At 40.1% G+C, this 15046-nt stretch overlaps 1 protein-coding gene across 3 annotated transcripts in view; it reads right to left on the bottom strand.

Moving 5' to 3' along the window:
* Positions 1-2554: 2554 nt before the first annotated feature.
* The window catches only part of DOCK11 (dedicator of cytokinesis 11), a 78559-nt gene continuing 66067 nt past the window's right edge, over positions 2555-15046 (bottom strand). For all 3 annotated transcript variants that reach the window (XM_071569707.1, XM_071569710.1, XM_071569708.1), the window contains 9 exons: positions 13654-13760; positions 12564-12686; positions 11623-11736; positions 9662-9808; positions 8403-8613; positions 7887-8077; positions 7136-7236; positions 5596-5734; positions 2555-3044 (listed from right to left, as the gene is read on the bottom strand). In XM_071569707.1, the coding sequence (XP_071425808.1) occupies positions 2922-3044; positions 5596-5734; positions 7136-7236; positions 7887-8077; positions 8403-8613; positions 9662-9808; positions 11623-11736; positions 12564-12686; positions 13654-13760 (1256 nt within the window). In that variant the 3' untranslated portion in view covers positions 2555-2921. The remainder of the gene's footprint in view (positions 3045-5595; positions 5735-7135; positions 7237-7886; positions 8078-8402; positions 8614-9661; positions 9809-11622; positions 11737-12563; positions 12687-13653; positions 13761-15046) is intronic.

Below are 15046 nucleotides of genomic sequence, written 5' to 3'. Positions count from 1 at the left end.
TATGTGTCCTGTTTGCAAACCATCTCGTTCCAGCACATACCATTATACAAACCAGTCCTGATACTGAGAGCAGCCAAGTGCTCGTAATCCTCCTGGTGAGATACTTTATCCTGTTTCTCTGCCTTTTATGGAAAACTACTGATCCATCCTTGCTGAAGGCTTGATATGTTATACAGCAGTTTTGCAGCAAAGGTAATTAGAGACACATATATAAAATATGTAGATGTAGCTACATTGAGATACAGACAGAGAGCATGCCAGGATGCAATTTGAGATACGTTCTACTAATTTTTCCATACCAAAAAACTCCCACCGTTCCTCAGGCAGTATAAGAAAATTAAAAATATTAATGAACAATAGATATTTCTTTCTTCCCCAAAAGGCAGCAAATAGGAAGTACCCAATGCGAGTGCCAGCTACATAAACCAGGCATATATATAGTACACTCTCCAGATAAATCTGTGAATTAAGCTATTTCAGCCAGAAATAAGAAAAAATCTGGAGGATTTTTTGAAGTGGGACAATTATGTGGGAAAGGGAGAGATAAAGAAAATGTGATCATCATCTTGGCACTGTAGTCCACATACACCATAAAATATCTAATGGCCACTACCCAGCATTTCTATATTCATGAATATGTAAACAAAAAACAAGTTCGTTTGTTACCAATCTTTTTATAACCCATCCAAAAAGGAGACTTTTCTGTAGAAAATCCAGAAAAATTATTTAGCTGCAGGACTCAAGGCAAATCCCTTGGGGATGATCATTTTTGTAATTTATTACAGCTGCATATTAGTGTGTATATATTCTAATTGGACTGGTATAAAACTATTTTTTTTTCAAAAGTACCGAGACAGCTTTCCAGTATGTGACAGTGAAATGACAGGACAACTTCAACAGCAGTTAACAACTTGAGAAGTTCAGACAAAAATTCATCTTGGAACATTAAAGACATCTGAAGATACGAGTAAGAATTTCACTGGAATTCCAGCAAAAATAAGGAATAGAAATTGAAAATTCAGACAACAATGTTATCTCAGAACACTAAAGACATCAAAAAACATGCATATGAATCTTATTGCAAATCCAGGGAAACTGTTAGGCTGTCTTAGTATTTAAAAGAGCTACAGTGCAAGAGCTTTTGGATGTCCACATCTCATCATTGCTGATTGCAGTCAAATTATGCCTTTCGTACTGATGTTTAGAGGTTAATTAGTAAAAAAAAATCGAGTATTGGATCAATTATTAATGAGTTTCAATACCTTTGAGTAAAGAAATTTGGAAAACTCTCACTATCTACCTTTAAATATGATTTGTTGAAAGATGACAATCAGTAAGGTGCTAAACATTTTTAAACACATTAGTCTCTCTTCCTCTTTCTACTAAATTTAGATCCTGCCTGGCATAAAAGCATATACAAGCAGAAATGTGGCCAGTTTGGTATAAAGGCACATCTGTATTTTGCTTACAACAACTAATGGTTGAATTTATGGACCACAACATTATTTTTTAGAAGACAATTAATGCTAGGTATTTAGAATCATGCATAATAAACATTTTGAAAGGTGGTCCAGTTACTATTTGAAGATAATTTTTGTTACAAAGATTCAAAGCTTAACATTTTACAGACACTACAGCCAAGTAAATACTCAGCTGGAGTCCTTTTATTATGGCATTTTGTTACATATCCTTAAACCCCCCCCCACTCTTCCCATAGGAACTACTGGAACCATATTTACAATAGATGGGATTTTGAAAAAACACAGATGTTAAAAATGTTGCTGGATAAAAGGATTACTGCTTGGTGTTGTTCTTCCTGCGTCTAAAGTGTCTTATCAAAAAGAGACAGAGATAATGTGTTAAAGTTTTGGGATGGGGAAGGGGCAATAAAAGAATTCTGGAAAATGCATTTTCTCCAACCACCTCTCAGACAAAAAAAATGAACTTTCAGAAAACAGATCTGTTTAACAGGAAGGAACATGCATGTCTTATGGTACTAAAAGAAAACCTCTCAATTTTGTATGAGTTATTTTGATGTGTTGCTTTTTTTTCCTTAAACTACATCTCTCAGATTATTAGAAATTTTCTGAATGCTGTTAAAGCACTTTACAATTTTCATTTCAATTTAAGGTGTGCTCAGAGTTTATATTTGTGTGAGACCCTAAGTGGTAAACAGGAAGACTTGTATCAAAGGCCAGATCTCTCAGGTTGTCCTTAGTGAGTGCAATCCATCCTCTCCTGCAGCTGTGAAAGGCTACCCAAAACTGAAATCAGTTACAGTAAGCTCAGCTTTAACAGAGGTTACTTTACAAATATATGTTCTGAGGATGTATGAAAATTAAAATTTCTGACTTAGGTTTTAGTTATTCCAGAGTAGGCCAAGTTTACTCTCATTAAGTGCAATAGGGGTATTTGCACCCCAAGCTACTTTTTAGAAGAGGAATGTCTCTTACTAGTGACTACAAATTTCTTCTTCATGGTCCCTGTCCAACAAAGCTTTTAGCAGCAAATATGATACAATGCTAATTTCTATATACTCTATACTCCTTCTATGTACAAAGTAGTTTTACATTTTATTATATTCCATTGTACAACTTTACATAGTATGTCACCATTTCCATTCATAGTTCAGAAAATCAATACATAATTAGATAACTGCCTTCCCATGTCCTGTTACACATTTAGCTTAAAAAAATAGTAGGAAACAAGCACAGTGGTGTAATGTCCAGGCACTTTCAATGTTGCTCAGCAAAATAAGCAAGCACCCTGTTTGAAAGCATGGCAACTCTTTTTGGGGAAAAAAAAAAAACAACAAACAAAAAATCCACAACTGAATCTTTGCTCATCATGGATAGTTTTAAGCATCCTTTGCACAGTTCCAAGAATTCCTGAGAAAGCTCTGTAAAATATGACTGATATGTTTATATTTCAGCAGTGGGTCTGAGTGAACAGTAACTTCCATCACCAGAGGTTCCACTGATTGCACAGAAGACATGGAGGGAGTCGTGCATCCATGGGGAATGCATTGTATCTTCATGGTAGATCTAGGCAAAACAAAATAATCACAAATTCAGTAAAGGTTTCAGTTCATTATTATAATCAAGCTGTTTAAAAAGGCATGCAAAAGAGATATCCAACCTTGTCTTCAAAGCTGTTTCACAAAGGCAGCGTAACAAAGAAATGAGAAAGAAGAGTAATTTAGCAGTTTCTGTAGCACTAATATATACATTTTTCTGTGTATTGCTGGGTCACTTTTAGTTACAACTATGCACCACAGGAAAGAAACAGTTCTCTGCATAGCAATTTTTTATCATGTCTTACCAGTAACAGAATTCAAATAGTTTTTTGGTAAACACAGGGAGTGCATGCAGCTAAACCCAGCAGACACTCACTACCCTCCATGCCATGTGGCAAGATGTGGCACTTTATAACCTGAAGGATGGTCTGACAGCACAGGATCTAACTGGACTGGCAGAGCTGTGCTAGAGCTGACTGCATTTGTTTTTCACTGTGTGGTTCACCAGTCAACAAGTTAGTTAGCCTGAAGTTGCATCAGTGGATCTGAGATCACTGGCCATCACGAACAGCTGCCAGACATTCAGCTTTCTGCCATCTCTGAAGCTTCCTGGACCTGTCTGGCTGCAGCTTATCAATTTTTTGTGTTAACATTTCCCTAACTTCTGTATCTGAAGATCTGTAAAAAAATATCTGCAGATAGGTCACAGGCTGACCCAGTGAGTTACCAACCTGGCTTCCACCTCAAACGAAGGGCACTGCCTGTGTTGCTGTGGGACACTGGCAATATTTAGAAAAGCATGTGTTATTTGCAGTTAGAACCCCAAATTAATGTACTATACTTTTTAAGTTTTACTAATGCTGCAGAAGAGGGAAACATGTTCCATTAATTTGTTAGATACTTGGGTGATTTGATGGCAACACAAAGTTTAAGTCAGCAGTCGTACATAATGTTGTACAACTATAAAGAACAGTGTTCATAAACATGGTCTTTTAAACTGCCTTTTGAGCTAATACAAGAATAAAGTGAGAAGTATACCCTTTCAGGATGCCCTTCACTTGGACATTTCAGTCATATTTTGCCCATGAACCAAAGACAACAGCGCAGTGGATTTGTAAGTCTACTGAGATAATAGGGAGTGTGCTTTAACAGTGCTTCTTTGTTCTAAGATAACTATTGTATGGTGACAGTGCAGGACTGAGTGATTTGGTTTTGATTTGACTATTGCAGAATTCAGAAGCCACAAAAGTTCCAGCAGCTGCATGCAAATTCAAGGGCTTGGAAAGGTTTACTGCAAACAGCTTAGAGTAGGCAGGTGGCAACTCCTATGCACGAGCTTCTCCGAGCAAAGTCCAGCACTGGAGTATGCAGGGCAGGTAATGCAAATGAAAAAAATTAGTAGTTTGCACCCTAAAAACTAGTGGTGATAAGCAAAATAGAAGGAAAAGCTAACAAAAGTGAGAGGGGTGCATCAATCACTCTCAAACAGATCCTCCCTTCAACACCCTTAATGAATCCTAAAACAAAATTCAGTCCCATCATGAGACCGTTTCCCTGAAATTATACTGTATTCCTCCATAAGAGTACATAACAAGATTCTGATTCCCATAAGCATTATTTCACTGTTAAAAAAACTAATTTACAAAGAGCAGCCTGGTGCAGTTGTATTATTTTTGCCATTTGCACATTTTTGCATTAGTGTGAACAACCGCTCAACTTACTGTGGAATCTGCCTAGCCATTTTAAGCAACTTAAAACGTTGCATTTTTAATTCACAGTCACACACAGAGTGTATATGAAGTAACTGGGAGATCCTCAAAGCATTCTTCTAAATTTCAAGTTCTTGGAATCTCAGTGCAGGCTGTACCGTTCATTTTATATCCTTGATACTATAAAGCTACAAGGAGCTTTCTTTTGTCATGCTGAAAGAAAATTAAAGAGCAGAGGTATGGAGATTACTCCAGAAACCCAGCTTTCATCTATTTTCATAGCATGATGGTAGGTAGAAGTGTAACTGCTCTTTGAATTTCTCATCTCTCTGATTCGCTACTATTCAAATGTATTTTCTTAGAAAGATCCAAGAAAACATTAAAATGTAGATCAGATAAATTAGGATAAATACTTTAACAGTGCATATAAATGACGTGGTGGCACTAGGCAAAAGTTATAAAAAAACATCCTTTAGGCAAAAATAACACATTAAAAAAAAAGTGACCTTAGCTGGATATAACTGAGGAAATGGAAACTTTGCCAGAGAATTTTGACCTGTGACCTCTTGTAAAACACGGCATAGGACTGATGACCACGGCAGCCAGGAAACTACGGCATGTGTCAGCGAAGGCTCCACCCTGAAGCACTCTGAGCACCAACACCAGGCTGAGACTTTCAGCTAACAGAGAGCAGTTCTAGGAATTCACCAAGTCTATTGCTTGATTTTCATGTTGGTTTACTCAGCTTTTTATATTTAGGTTTACATTTAAGAATAATCAAGTTTGCAGTTAGTTCTCAGTCAGTTTTCAGCTTAGCTGGTTTTCAAGCACAGACAGCCACCTCTGTGGGTACTGCCACCCAGTACGTGCCTGTTCGTGGATGATGTCAGAGAGCTCTTTCACCATATCCCGGAAGTTGGATTTTAACCCCTCGTGGTACTCCACTTGATCCTCCTTAATGAGACGCTCGTTGAGCTCCAGAGCAATTCCACAGGCTTGGATAAACTTCCTGGGGAGGAAAGGAATGAACTTGGGGCATTACAATAGCTCAGTCTTCTACCAAAGCAAGCAACCAAACAGACAGGCCAATCTCATTATTTGCCACCCCCTTTTTTGGGACAAGTTGCATTCCAGGAGCATCCCTGGCATGGTGGATCAGGGAATGGAGAGGGACTGCAACACAGGTATTGGGCTTTCTGCTGGAGCTCCTTCAAGCCTAGATCCCCAGTGGATGAGACACACACACTTTCACCGTGACCTGCAGGACCACACACAGCTCACGGGTACCAGATAAGCCCGACCAGGTGCCCGTGGCATCACAAAACAGGGGCAGGCCACGGTCAGGGGAAACCAGTCATGCAGGGCTTGTCAAAGCTGGTGTGTGACACAGCAGTGTGCTTGAGGGGGCAGGTTGCTAACAGCAGAGACACCCTCCAAAAGGAAGTTTAGAATGTAGGAAGGTGTAATACTATTTCTTGGTTACTGTTATTCATTCTTTGCTTCATTTCACATGCATATTTTCCTTTTTTACAAACCTCCTTTGAAACAGTGATTGATTGTGTTTTCCTGCTGGCTGCTCTGCAAAGCCGGAAAGGCAAACTGTCTTCCCTCTAGCCTGCATCTATGCATGGCGTGGCATGGATGCAGGGATTGCTCTCTTATTGCCAGGTTACTCAATACACAGAAAGAGAATAGCATTGGCCCAAAAGCTGCTTTCTCCATACAACTAAGGGATGAAATGGGAGTCACCAGCACTGAATAATAAACCCAAGGGCTGGCAGACAACCGGTTGCATCTGAGAGGTCCAAAAAGACTGTGGCAAAGATTCATCGACCTGAGATGAAGAAAGATTTGCCTAATTATATCTTGGGGGACACTTCCACGTGGGAGGTAAAACTTATCCTGAGGGGCAAAAGTTAGAAAAATACCTGAGCAAGTCATGGTTTCAAAAATTAAAAAGATAAACAAGAAGAACGGTCTTCCACAAACTGGGATAGGATTTGCTTTAAAATATTTCAAGTTTGCCCTTATCTAGCAAAAAATCCCTTTGGAAAAAACAGAAAACTGCAAAATATGAAAGATCCCTGAATACAGGACTGTCAGATCTCTGGTTTTCAAACATACTTCCTTCATGTGATAATCTCAAATACCCATACGAACGATTGAAGCAGGTGTTCAAACAAAATCTCCCCATGGAGAGGGCAGCCCTGAGCTTGGAAATCCTTGACACATCTAATGACATTGGGTTTTGTCATATGCCTGAGCACCCGTAACATCATGAGACTTGCATCTTTGTAAGACATATCTAAGCATACTGCATCTGCTGATTTTGGAGACAGACAAAAATATAATCAAAGCAGGTACCATGTTCCAGCCCACTAGCTAGTTTTTATTATATTAGAAATCCTACCTGAACATTTCTTTTAACTCATTCACCTTCTTAGCAGGATATTTGCTGGACTGGCTGTCACTTAGGAAAGCTCTGGCATAGGCCAAGGGACCAGCATTAACCTAGAACCAAAGAAAAAATCATTTATACTAGAACTTCTGCTGAATTGCTAAAGGCATTTGGGAAAGGAATAACAATTTTTTTTTAAAAACTCACCCAACATTGGCTATTTCAATGCCATCAACTCTGCATTACTAATGTCATCAGAGACATAAGAAGTTTCAAAAGCTGAGCATTTGTTTTACTGTTTACATTTTTTAAGATCAAAAGATAAATGGAGATAAAATAGAGATTAAATTTCTTCCCTCATACTTTGCTCTTATTTCTGTTTGGAAAAGCAGTATGGTCCGAGTCCTAAGGTCATTAATCCAGCTTGAGGAGTTAGGCTCAAAAAAAGGCTATTTGTGCCTGACACTTACAGTACAACCTTCAAGAGTTAAGTATATTTCAGCAGTCACCCATGGGCAATTAATGTACAATTACTTGGACTTGACACTGTGAACACCAGTGGAGTAAGTGCTTATTGCCATGAGGCACCTGCTAATGCAGCACTGAACGCTGCAGGGAGGCTGTGCTGGCAGGCTGATGGCTCAGCCCTGCAAACCAGGTAGTTAATGATTTCTGGAAAGTAAAGGTGCTGTGTTGTGACTAGATGGCTTACTCTGAGTTGTGTATATAAATGCAGTTTTGAACAGACATCAAAGAGACTCACCTGCACAGAAACACAGCCCTGCAGTTTGAGCTGCAGCTGGATCATGTCGACGTCACCAGTAGAGCAGAGTTTCTGCAGCTCTGCTGTCTTGTCTTTTATTTCATCAGTAGCAACATCAATTGGTTTTAAATTAACCTGATGTTCATAATTGACTGGAATTCTCTTCTTTACATATGGAAAGGAGTTCGAAGCTAGCAGAAACAGCAGAAATTTATAGATTGAAAAGTCGTGCAGCACAGAGGAACACTCTTCATAGAATATATACAAACCTTGCCTCTAGGGATTTATTTGGGGTGTGTGAAATCCCAAACAAGGCTATAACTTACCAGCATAATTTATTGATCTGTAAAAACGTGAACATAAAAACACGAGGTAAATTCCCCATCCCAACCAGAAAATCATCTCACAATTCTGATTAATCTGAGAGATTTCTGACTCTTCTGGGATATTTTCATGAGCTAAAATAGTCTTAAAATATTTACTGATGCTGTCTCATGAACAGATGCTTGTACTTACTAGTTAGAATGGTCCTTTTTTTACATTGTTCTTCCACACTGCCATGCTTTTTTCCAGACAAAGTGTAAGGAGTTTCAAATACAAATCTATTGATGTTGTGATTTCTTTCAAATTCAGTCTTTCTTTCAGAGATTTCTTTGTCTTCAAAATAGGGCTTCACATAAGTCACTTGAATATGGGCATACTTAGGATCAAGGTCTTTAATGTTGACCTGTGGATTACTCACAAGAAGAGCAAAGGTCAATAACTTACAAAACTTACAACTGGCTGATTTATTTACCAGGATCTGATTTAAACTAATTCCCTGCTGGCCTAGCCTCACTGCATGCAGGTTAGGCACACACCAAATGCTCCTTTTAACTTCAGCTGGGATGTCTAGACCATCCACTAGCAGATACACAAGACAAGGAGGTGTGGCACAAGAAACACCTCACATGGGTGCCAAACAAGCTGCTCCTGAACAGTCATATCACCTTATCCATCAATGTTGCACATGCCTGAACTACTTGGTCCTTCTAACATGACCAGACAGTTTCAAGAGCATGAGGAGCTAGTGCTCATACAGAGCTGTGCTGGGGCAGGCCAACCTGCAGGCTTGCACTAAGCCAGCTCTGGGATCACCAGCACTGTCTTTGCTAACCCAGATAAACCTGTGATTGCAGCCTAAGGGTGTGAACAGCCTTGCAGCGACCATAAGGAAGTATTCCATATGAAAAGGAAGGAGCTATAGCTGCAAGGCCCAAAAAGATTTTCTTTTAGATTTGTAGTGCCAAAGGAGCAAGAAGTAACTCCACTTCCAATCATCTACTGCTCTGTGCTGGCTTCTAACACCTCCCAACAACAAAGCTCAGTGAGATGGGAATTGCAATTCCTTGTTCATAATTCTCAATTGATTTGTATCCACCTGGGAGCCAGAGCAGCACCAAAACTTGCCAAGCTGTGCAACATGTCCACACAGGAGCATGAGGATGCAAGGGGCAACTGGAAGCAAGGTGCTTGTAAGAGGGTGGAGGAGAGGGCTTGCTCCTCCATTCCTACTGGCAAAAGGAAGGGATGCTCTGTCCCCTTCCTTCTTCAGCTTCACAGAACAAAGTTCATCCTTCTGTGCCCCATTTTCCCAGTGATTAGAGCAAAGCAGTCCTGAGCCCTGACCAGCATTAGGCCACAATAAATACTTTTGCCATGCTCATCAGTGCATGCTCTAGTACATGGCCGTGATGTTCCCTGCTAACAGCATTTCCCATGCAGTTTAACTCTACCTTATTAGAATCCTGGATAATCTTTACAGTCTCTGATCCAAATTTTTCTCCATAAAGCTTAAGAAGTCTGAAGGAGATCTCCGAGAGGCCTGTCAGTTTGGGTTCTTTATAGACGTATTCCTTCCCATCTTCTTCTTCAAAGAATGTCTAGCATTAATCACAAAAAGAAACTAGTGAGGAATAGCTGTGTTTCTTCATTTGCAGAACTTTATCTTAGATTTGCTACTTGGAAAGTAGGTCCCTACTAACATTGTAGGAAGCCAAAAAGGTTTGGAAGGCTATGGTTTGCATAAAGTCTCTCTAAACTCAGCCTGTTTAATAGGTTCCTTCAAAAATTGTCTAAATCCTCAACCAACACAAACATAACACGTCACTGCTTGAGTATGACCAGTGAGAAATCTAAACTATGTGGAAGATGGTTTGGCCAGTATTTGACCTTTTGGAAGGTTAGAAAGAGACAAATGGGGAAAAAACCCCACAAAAACAAGGCACAGAGAAGGAGCAGAAAGATAAGCTGAGGAAGCCCTAACAGCAAAGCCACAGAAACAGTGAAATTAAGGAATTTGTGTAGACTGCAAGAGACTTTAAAAGATTTAAAAAAAAAAAAGGTTTTTCTGTGCTTTAATTCCTCTTGTATTCAGGGAAGTGGAACTTGGTGTATTTACTGTAAGTGAAGAAAAAACTGCATCAAAGGTTGTGCTTGCATCACCAGTCCTCCCAATAATGGAAACAACATGAAAACTTCACACTTTAGCAAGCTGTTCCAGTAGAAGTTGTGACACAGTATTAAAACTATTTGTGTGTAGATGCAATAAAAAGACAGCAAAGCTTTAAAGTGCAAAACTGAGTCAAGTATTGATTGACAGGATGACACGTTACACGACTTAGTTGTAGGGGCTGATCCAGTTATTGCCACAGCTTCTGGAAAACTAACCTTGCAGTTGCTTCCTTTTATCTTTTCCTAACCTTATTTACTTTTTGCATGCCTGAAGTTGAGGATGAGGACAAATGTAAACTGTACGTTTGCTGCAGCAAATGCAGCATGGCGATGCTCCCATATGTTGTGTGTGTAGTGACAGTGGTGTTCAAAGGTACAAACCCACGATGGTTTCAGGGTTATTCATCACCTCCTCTAGAAGAAGGAATGAGGAAAGGCAAGGGTAATTTAATTTACACAGTGCTTTCTAAAGAGGGGACCTGCATGTTCCCCATGGCTATGGATCCACAAGCAGAAGCAAGTAGTTCAGAGACAGAAAGGACATGAGGGTATCACACTTTATTGGATTAACTGCTACAGATGGAGAAAAAAAATAAAACCACAACTGATTTCAAGCTCAGAAGACTTAATCAGATATGGTTAGATGTTAATCAGATATGATAAGATCATGCCCCTTCCTGGGACTCAGATCATGCCACAGATCTTGTTCAGTTTTCCAGCTACCTCAGGTAACAGAAATCTTACCTATCTTGACTCATGTGTAAACAACATGGATGTATATTTTGCCTCCAGCTTTCCCATAACCATTTATTCTGCTAATATCTAGAAGGGAGCAACAATTGTTTGTAGAAAAAAAGGTCTGTTACCACTACTGTTTATATACTATGGTTATATACTGTTAGTGGCTACATACTACACACACTAAATTGTGTAACTTATAATAACTATAATTACAAAAACCCCACTGTGTTTTCTGAACCCAATAAGCCATTTCCTGACTGCTGAGTTGTTTTATGAAAAGACTACCAGCAGAATCATAATCTCGTAACCTTTATAATTAAATCAAGTGCTCCTGGAATAGACACAAACCCTCACCACAGGTGTGCAATACCGAAATGCTCAGGGTAGATATGCTGGTGACTGAACCAGAGGGGCTTTTTCAGCTCCAGGTCCGACAGAGCAGCAGCCTTTGGGGCCAGAATGCCTGGTGAGGGGTAGCTGGCAAGCCATTGTATATACTTACTTGTCCATAAAAGGCCACTCTGAAAAAGGTTCCAAGGAGCCTCTTCCTTGTGTGCATTACTTCCAATATCTTAGCATATGCTCCATGGAGTGTTCTGTACAGCTGAGTAAGTTTCTGGAAATCGGATTTTGACATTGTTAAAACAAGATTTTGCAAGCAGGACATTCTAGCTAACACTGGAAGCTACTGACATATCTGAACACAGACATATCTGAATCTTTTGGAGAATTGAAACTTGAATTTTTAAAGAGGTTGAAGTCATGCAGTTTTGCTTGAAATACCTGCCTGAAGTACACACTTAGTGTCAGGTCTGCAAGTACCACAGACTGCAGTAAAGCCACTACCCCCGGAGAGAAGGCTGAGTGCACTGTCCCAGCACGTTCCCTGACTGAGCTTCTCTGAGTAGAGCAGCTTGCAATATTTTACCCAGGAAGTATTTTTTTATTAAAACCAGCTTTGCAATGAAAAAATCAGATCAAGACAAGGCTTCCCCTAGCTTCAGTTACAAGATGTCCTTATGTGGAAGGGGTCATGGCAGAGGGAGGGAAAGGGGAACACTATTTAGTAGCTGAGCACCAGCCTCATCGAAGCACAGGTCACGGCAGGCGCTGGGAAGGAGCAAGGCAGAGGACTGGTAACAGTTTCCTTCCTTCCACTGAATAACCTACAGATCTAGTCCTTTCTTTGAAAAGTTCTCATTCTGTTTTTTACCCTTAAAGACCTCTATTCTCAAAGAGAATCTACCTTTGATGAGTATATGGAATGACAACAGTTTTATTTTAGGGAAAGGAAGGTTGGAATTATTCACTCAACATGAGTCTCACATGTCTTTAGCTTTGATAATTCCTCCCAGATCATTGCTTTCTCTAATTTGTTTAATGACCAGCAATGAAGCAATCTAGCAAATCACATACTATATACAAAGTATTCAAAATACCCACCTCAAATTCACGCCGCTTTTCATAAATAGGAATGATCAGTTTGGAAACTTCAGAAATTGTTTCGTAACGTTCTGCTTTCCACAGGCCATCTACACACTGCTCCAGCAGCTCCACCAGGACCTCCTACAAGAGCAACCAAATGGGTGGTGTTAGTAACAGTCAAAGGTAGAAGATAAAACCATTTTAACTTCAGATACTTTACTGGGTCCCAGGATAAGTAGCCACAGTTACCTAAGTTTAAATCCTGGGTGTACCTGGTGTTTCCAAAGGCATTTTAAATTTTAGGGGGAGGAAAGAAAAAGTACGAGTTATTTTTAAAGTTCACTAATGCTTAATAATCAGTAGCACAACAGCCAACAAGTATGTCCTGGTTATTTAGCTACCTCCTCAGGAGAATGCCAAAACTCTGGGAGAGTATGGAGATGGCAGCACTGGAAGTCAGGAGTATATGTCTAAGAAACATCCAAAGCACACGTGTGCAGTAGGAGTGGGATGTGATGCGACAGACCAGTCTTGATGAATGGGCAGTGGGGCTGAAGGGCCACCTCGCTCAGCTACCTGTGGCCCACCCAGTGCAGTTGTACAGGGATGGTGCAGAAGTAATTGTGAGACTTTACGGCTCATGGGTGGATCTACCCACTTCCCCAGTGCCCTGCTATGTTTACTGGATTGTTCTGCTAATATTCTGTCCTGCAGCACAGCCCTAACTCAAAGGGAACCTAAGCTGACCTCTCAGCTGGCAGAGCTTGACTTGCATTCTGTCCCTCCTTGGAAATACCATGCCCAGCTGCACTGCCCTGTGCTGGCAGAATTAGGATTTGCATAACAGAGAGGGCAAATGTGGTACAGCTTTTTCAGTCTCGGTGCTAGAAAAGCCTTTCATAGGAATCAAGAACTTATACCAGATTTGCCTGTCTGAATCATACACAGAATCCTTCAGTGTAGATTTCTCTTGGGAAATTGAAGTGGAACAGGCTTCTTTACAGACACCAGTGCACACTGTAATTTGTTAGCGCTCACAAGAACAATGTCTAAAACTAAATCCTAATCAGCTATCAAATATCCTGTAGTCTATAGCACAGGACCTCACCTCACTGTAATGTACATCCATCATCCCACCATCTTCTTTCATTGCACCTTCTTCATCAATGTTGGGAGTGATTTTCCTGAAGGCAGTACATCCACTGGGGAAGAGTTCTGCAGCAGACAACACCAAATGGATTAGTGGAATAACATATCTCAAATGTGCTTTTGTGGTTTAAACAGAGTTGGCAACTCAACAGCACTCAGCTCACTCATAGCCCCACCCCACCCTGGTGGGATGGGGAGGAGAATCAGGGAAAAAAGTATAACCCTTGGGTTGAGATAAGAACAGTTTAATAACTGAAGCAAACTATAGGAATAATATTATAGAGAGATATAAAATCCAAGAAAAACAAGTGACGCATAATACAGTTTCTCAAGACCTATCAACCGACATCAAACCCATTCCCAGACTGGCCCACTTTCCAGTTAGCTCCCCCAGTTATTTCACTGGGCATGACATTCTGAGGTGTGGAATATTCCTTTGGCCAGTTCGGATCAGCTGCCCCACTTTTGTCCCTCCCAGGTTTTTGTGCAGCTCCTCATTGACACAGCATGAGACACTGCAAAGTCCTTGACTTAGGGTAAGCTCTACTGAGCAACAACTAAATAGTGTTATTGACATTATTCTCACACTGAATCCAAAACAGAGCACCAGCTAGTAAGGAAGAAAATAAACTCTATCCCAGTCCAGCTATTGCTGGATTGCTGGATGGTAAGCTGTATAATCCTAGCAGGAAGCACAGTCATGCACCACAAAATTTTGTGTAGTTCAGCCTTTACAGAACCCTGTCCAGCCTGTGTATATGTGAAGAGTGCCAGAGATAATCCAGTGTTCAAACTTTATTTGATATTCCTTTGGATTTGTTCCTCTTCCATTTTAGGAGTTCTCCTTTACTGCTAGTTGTGGTAAGCAGCCTTTAGTTACAAATAAAATATTACCAATTTTCAGTGCCCTTCTCTCTGCAGCCATGTGAAATGTGTGTATGTAGCAGAAGAACAAGCCCTGATTTTTACCACTTAGCCAACACAAAGTACAGAATTTGGAGGGACTCCAAGCCTCCCAAGCAGGGCACTGAAGACCTTCCCAGCCAAGGCAATGCATTTAACCAGCTTTTATGCAGCCTTAACTATCTGAAATGTTAAGGGTCCTCTTCAACAATTACTCCCCTACATGGAAATGAGAAATGGGGTCAATATATCAACTGTGGAACTGATATTTAAAAGAAAACCTGTAATGTGGTATAACTTGAGAACACACAAGTCCGTCCTTCCTTCCTGTTTTGCATTAAACCACAACACTCTCCTTTTTTCTGATTGATCTTTACATATGTGTATAGTCAGGCTCTAGTCTCGTTTTTTGACTGAATTTTGACTGTGTTATTCTACAGTTTTCTGTA

The sequence above is a fragment of the Pithys albifrons genome, chromosome 14, assembly GCF_047495875.1.
Source record: "Pithys albifrons albifrons isolate INPA30051 chromosome 14, PitAlb_v1, whole genome shotgun sequence".
Lineage (NCBI taxonomy): Eukaryota > Metazoa > Chordata > Aves > Passeriformes > Thamnophilidae > Pithys > Pithys albifrons.
Note: the sequence above shows the minus strand (reverse complement) of the source record. Positions and strands in the feature narration are given on the sequence as shown.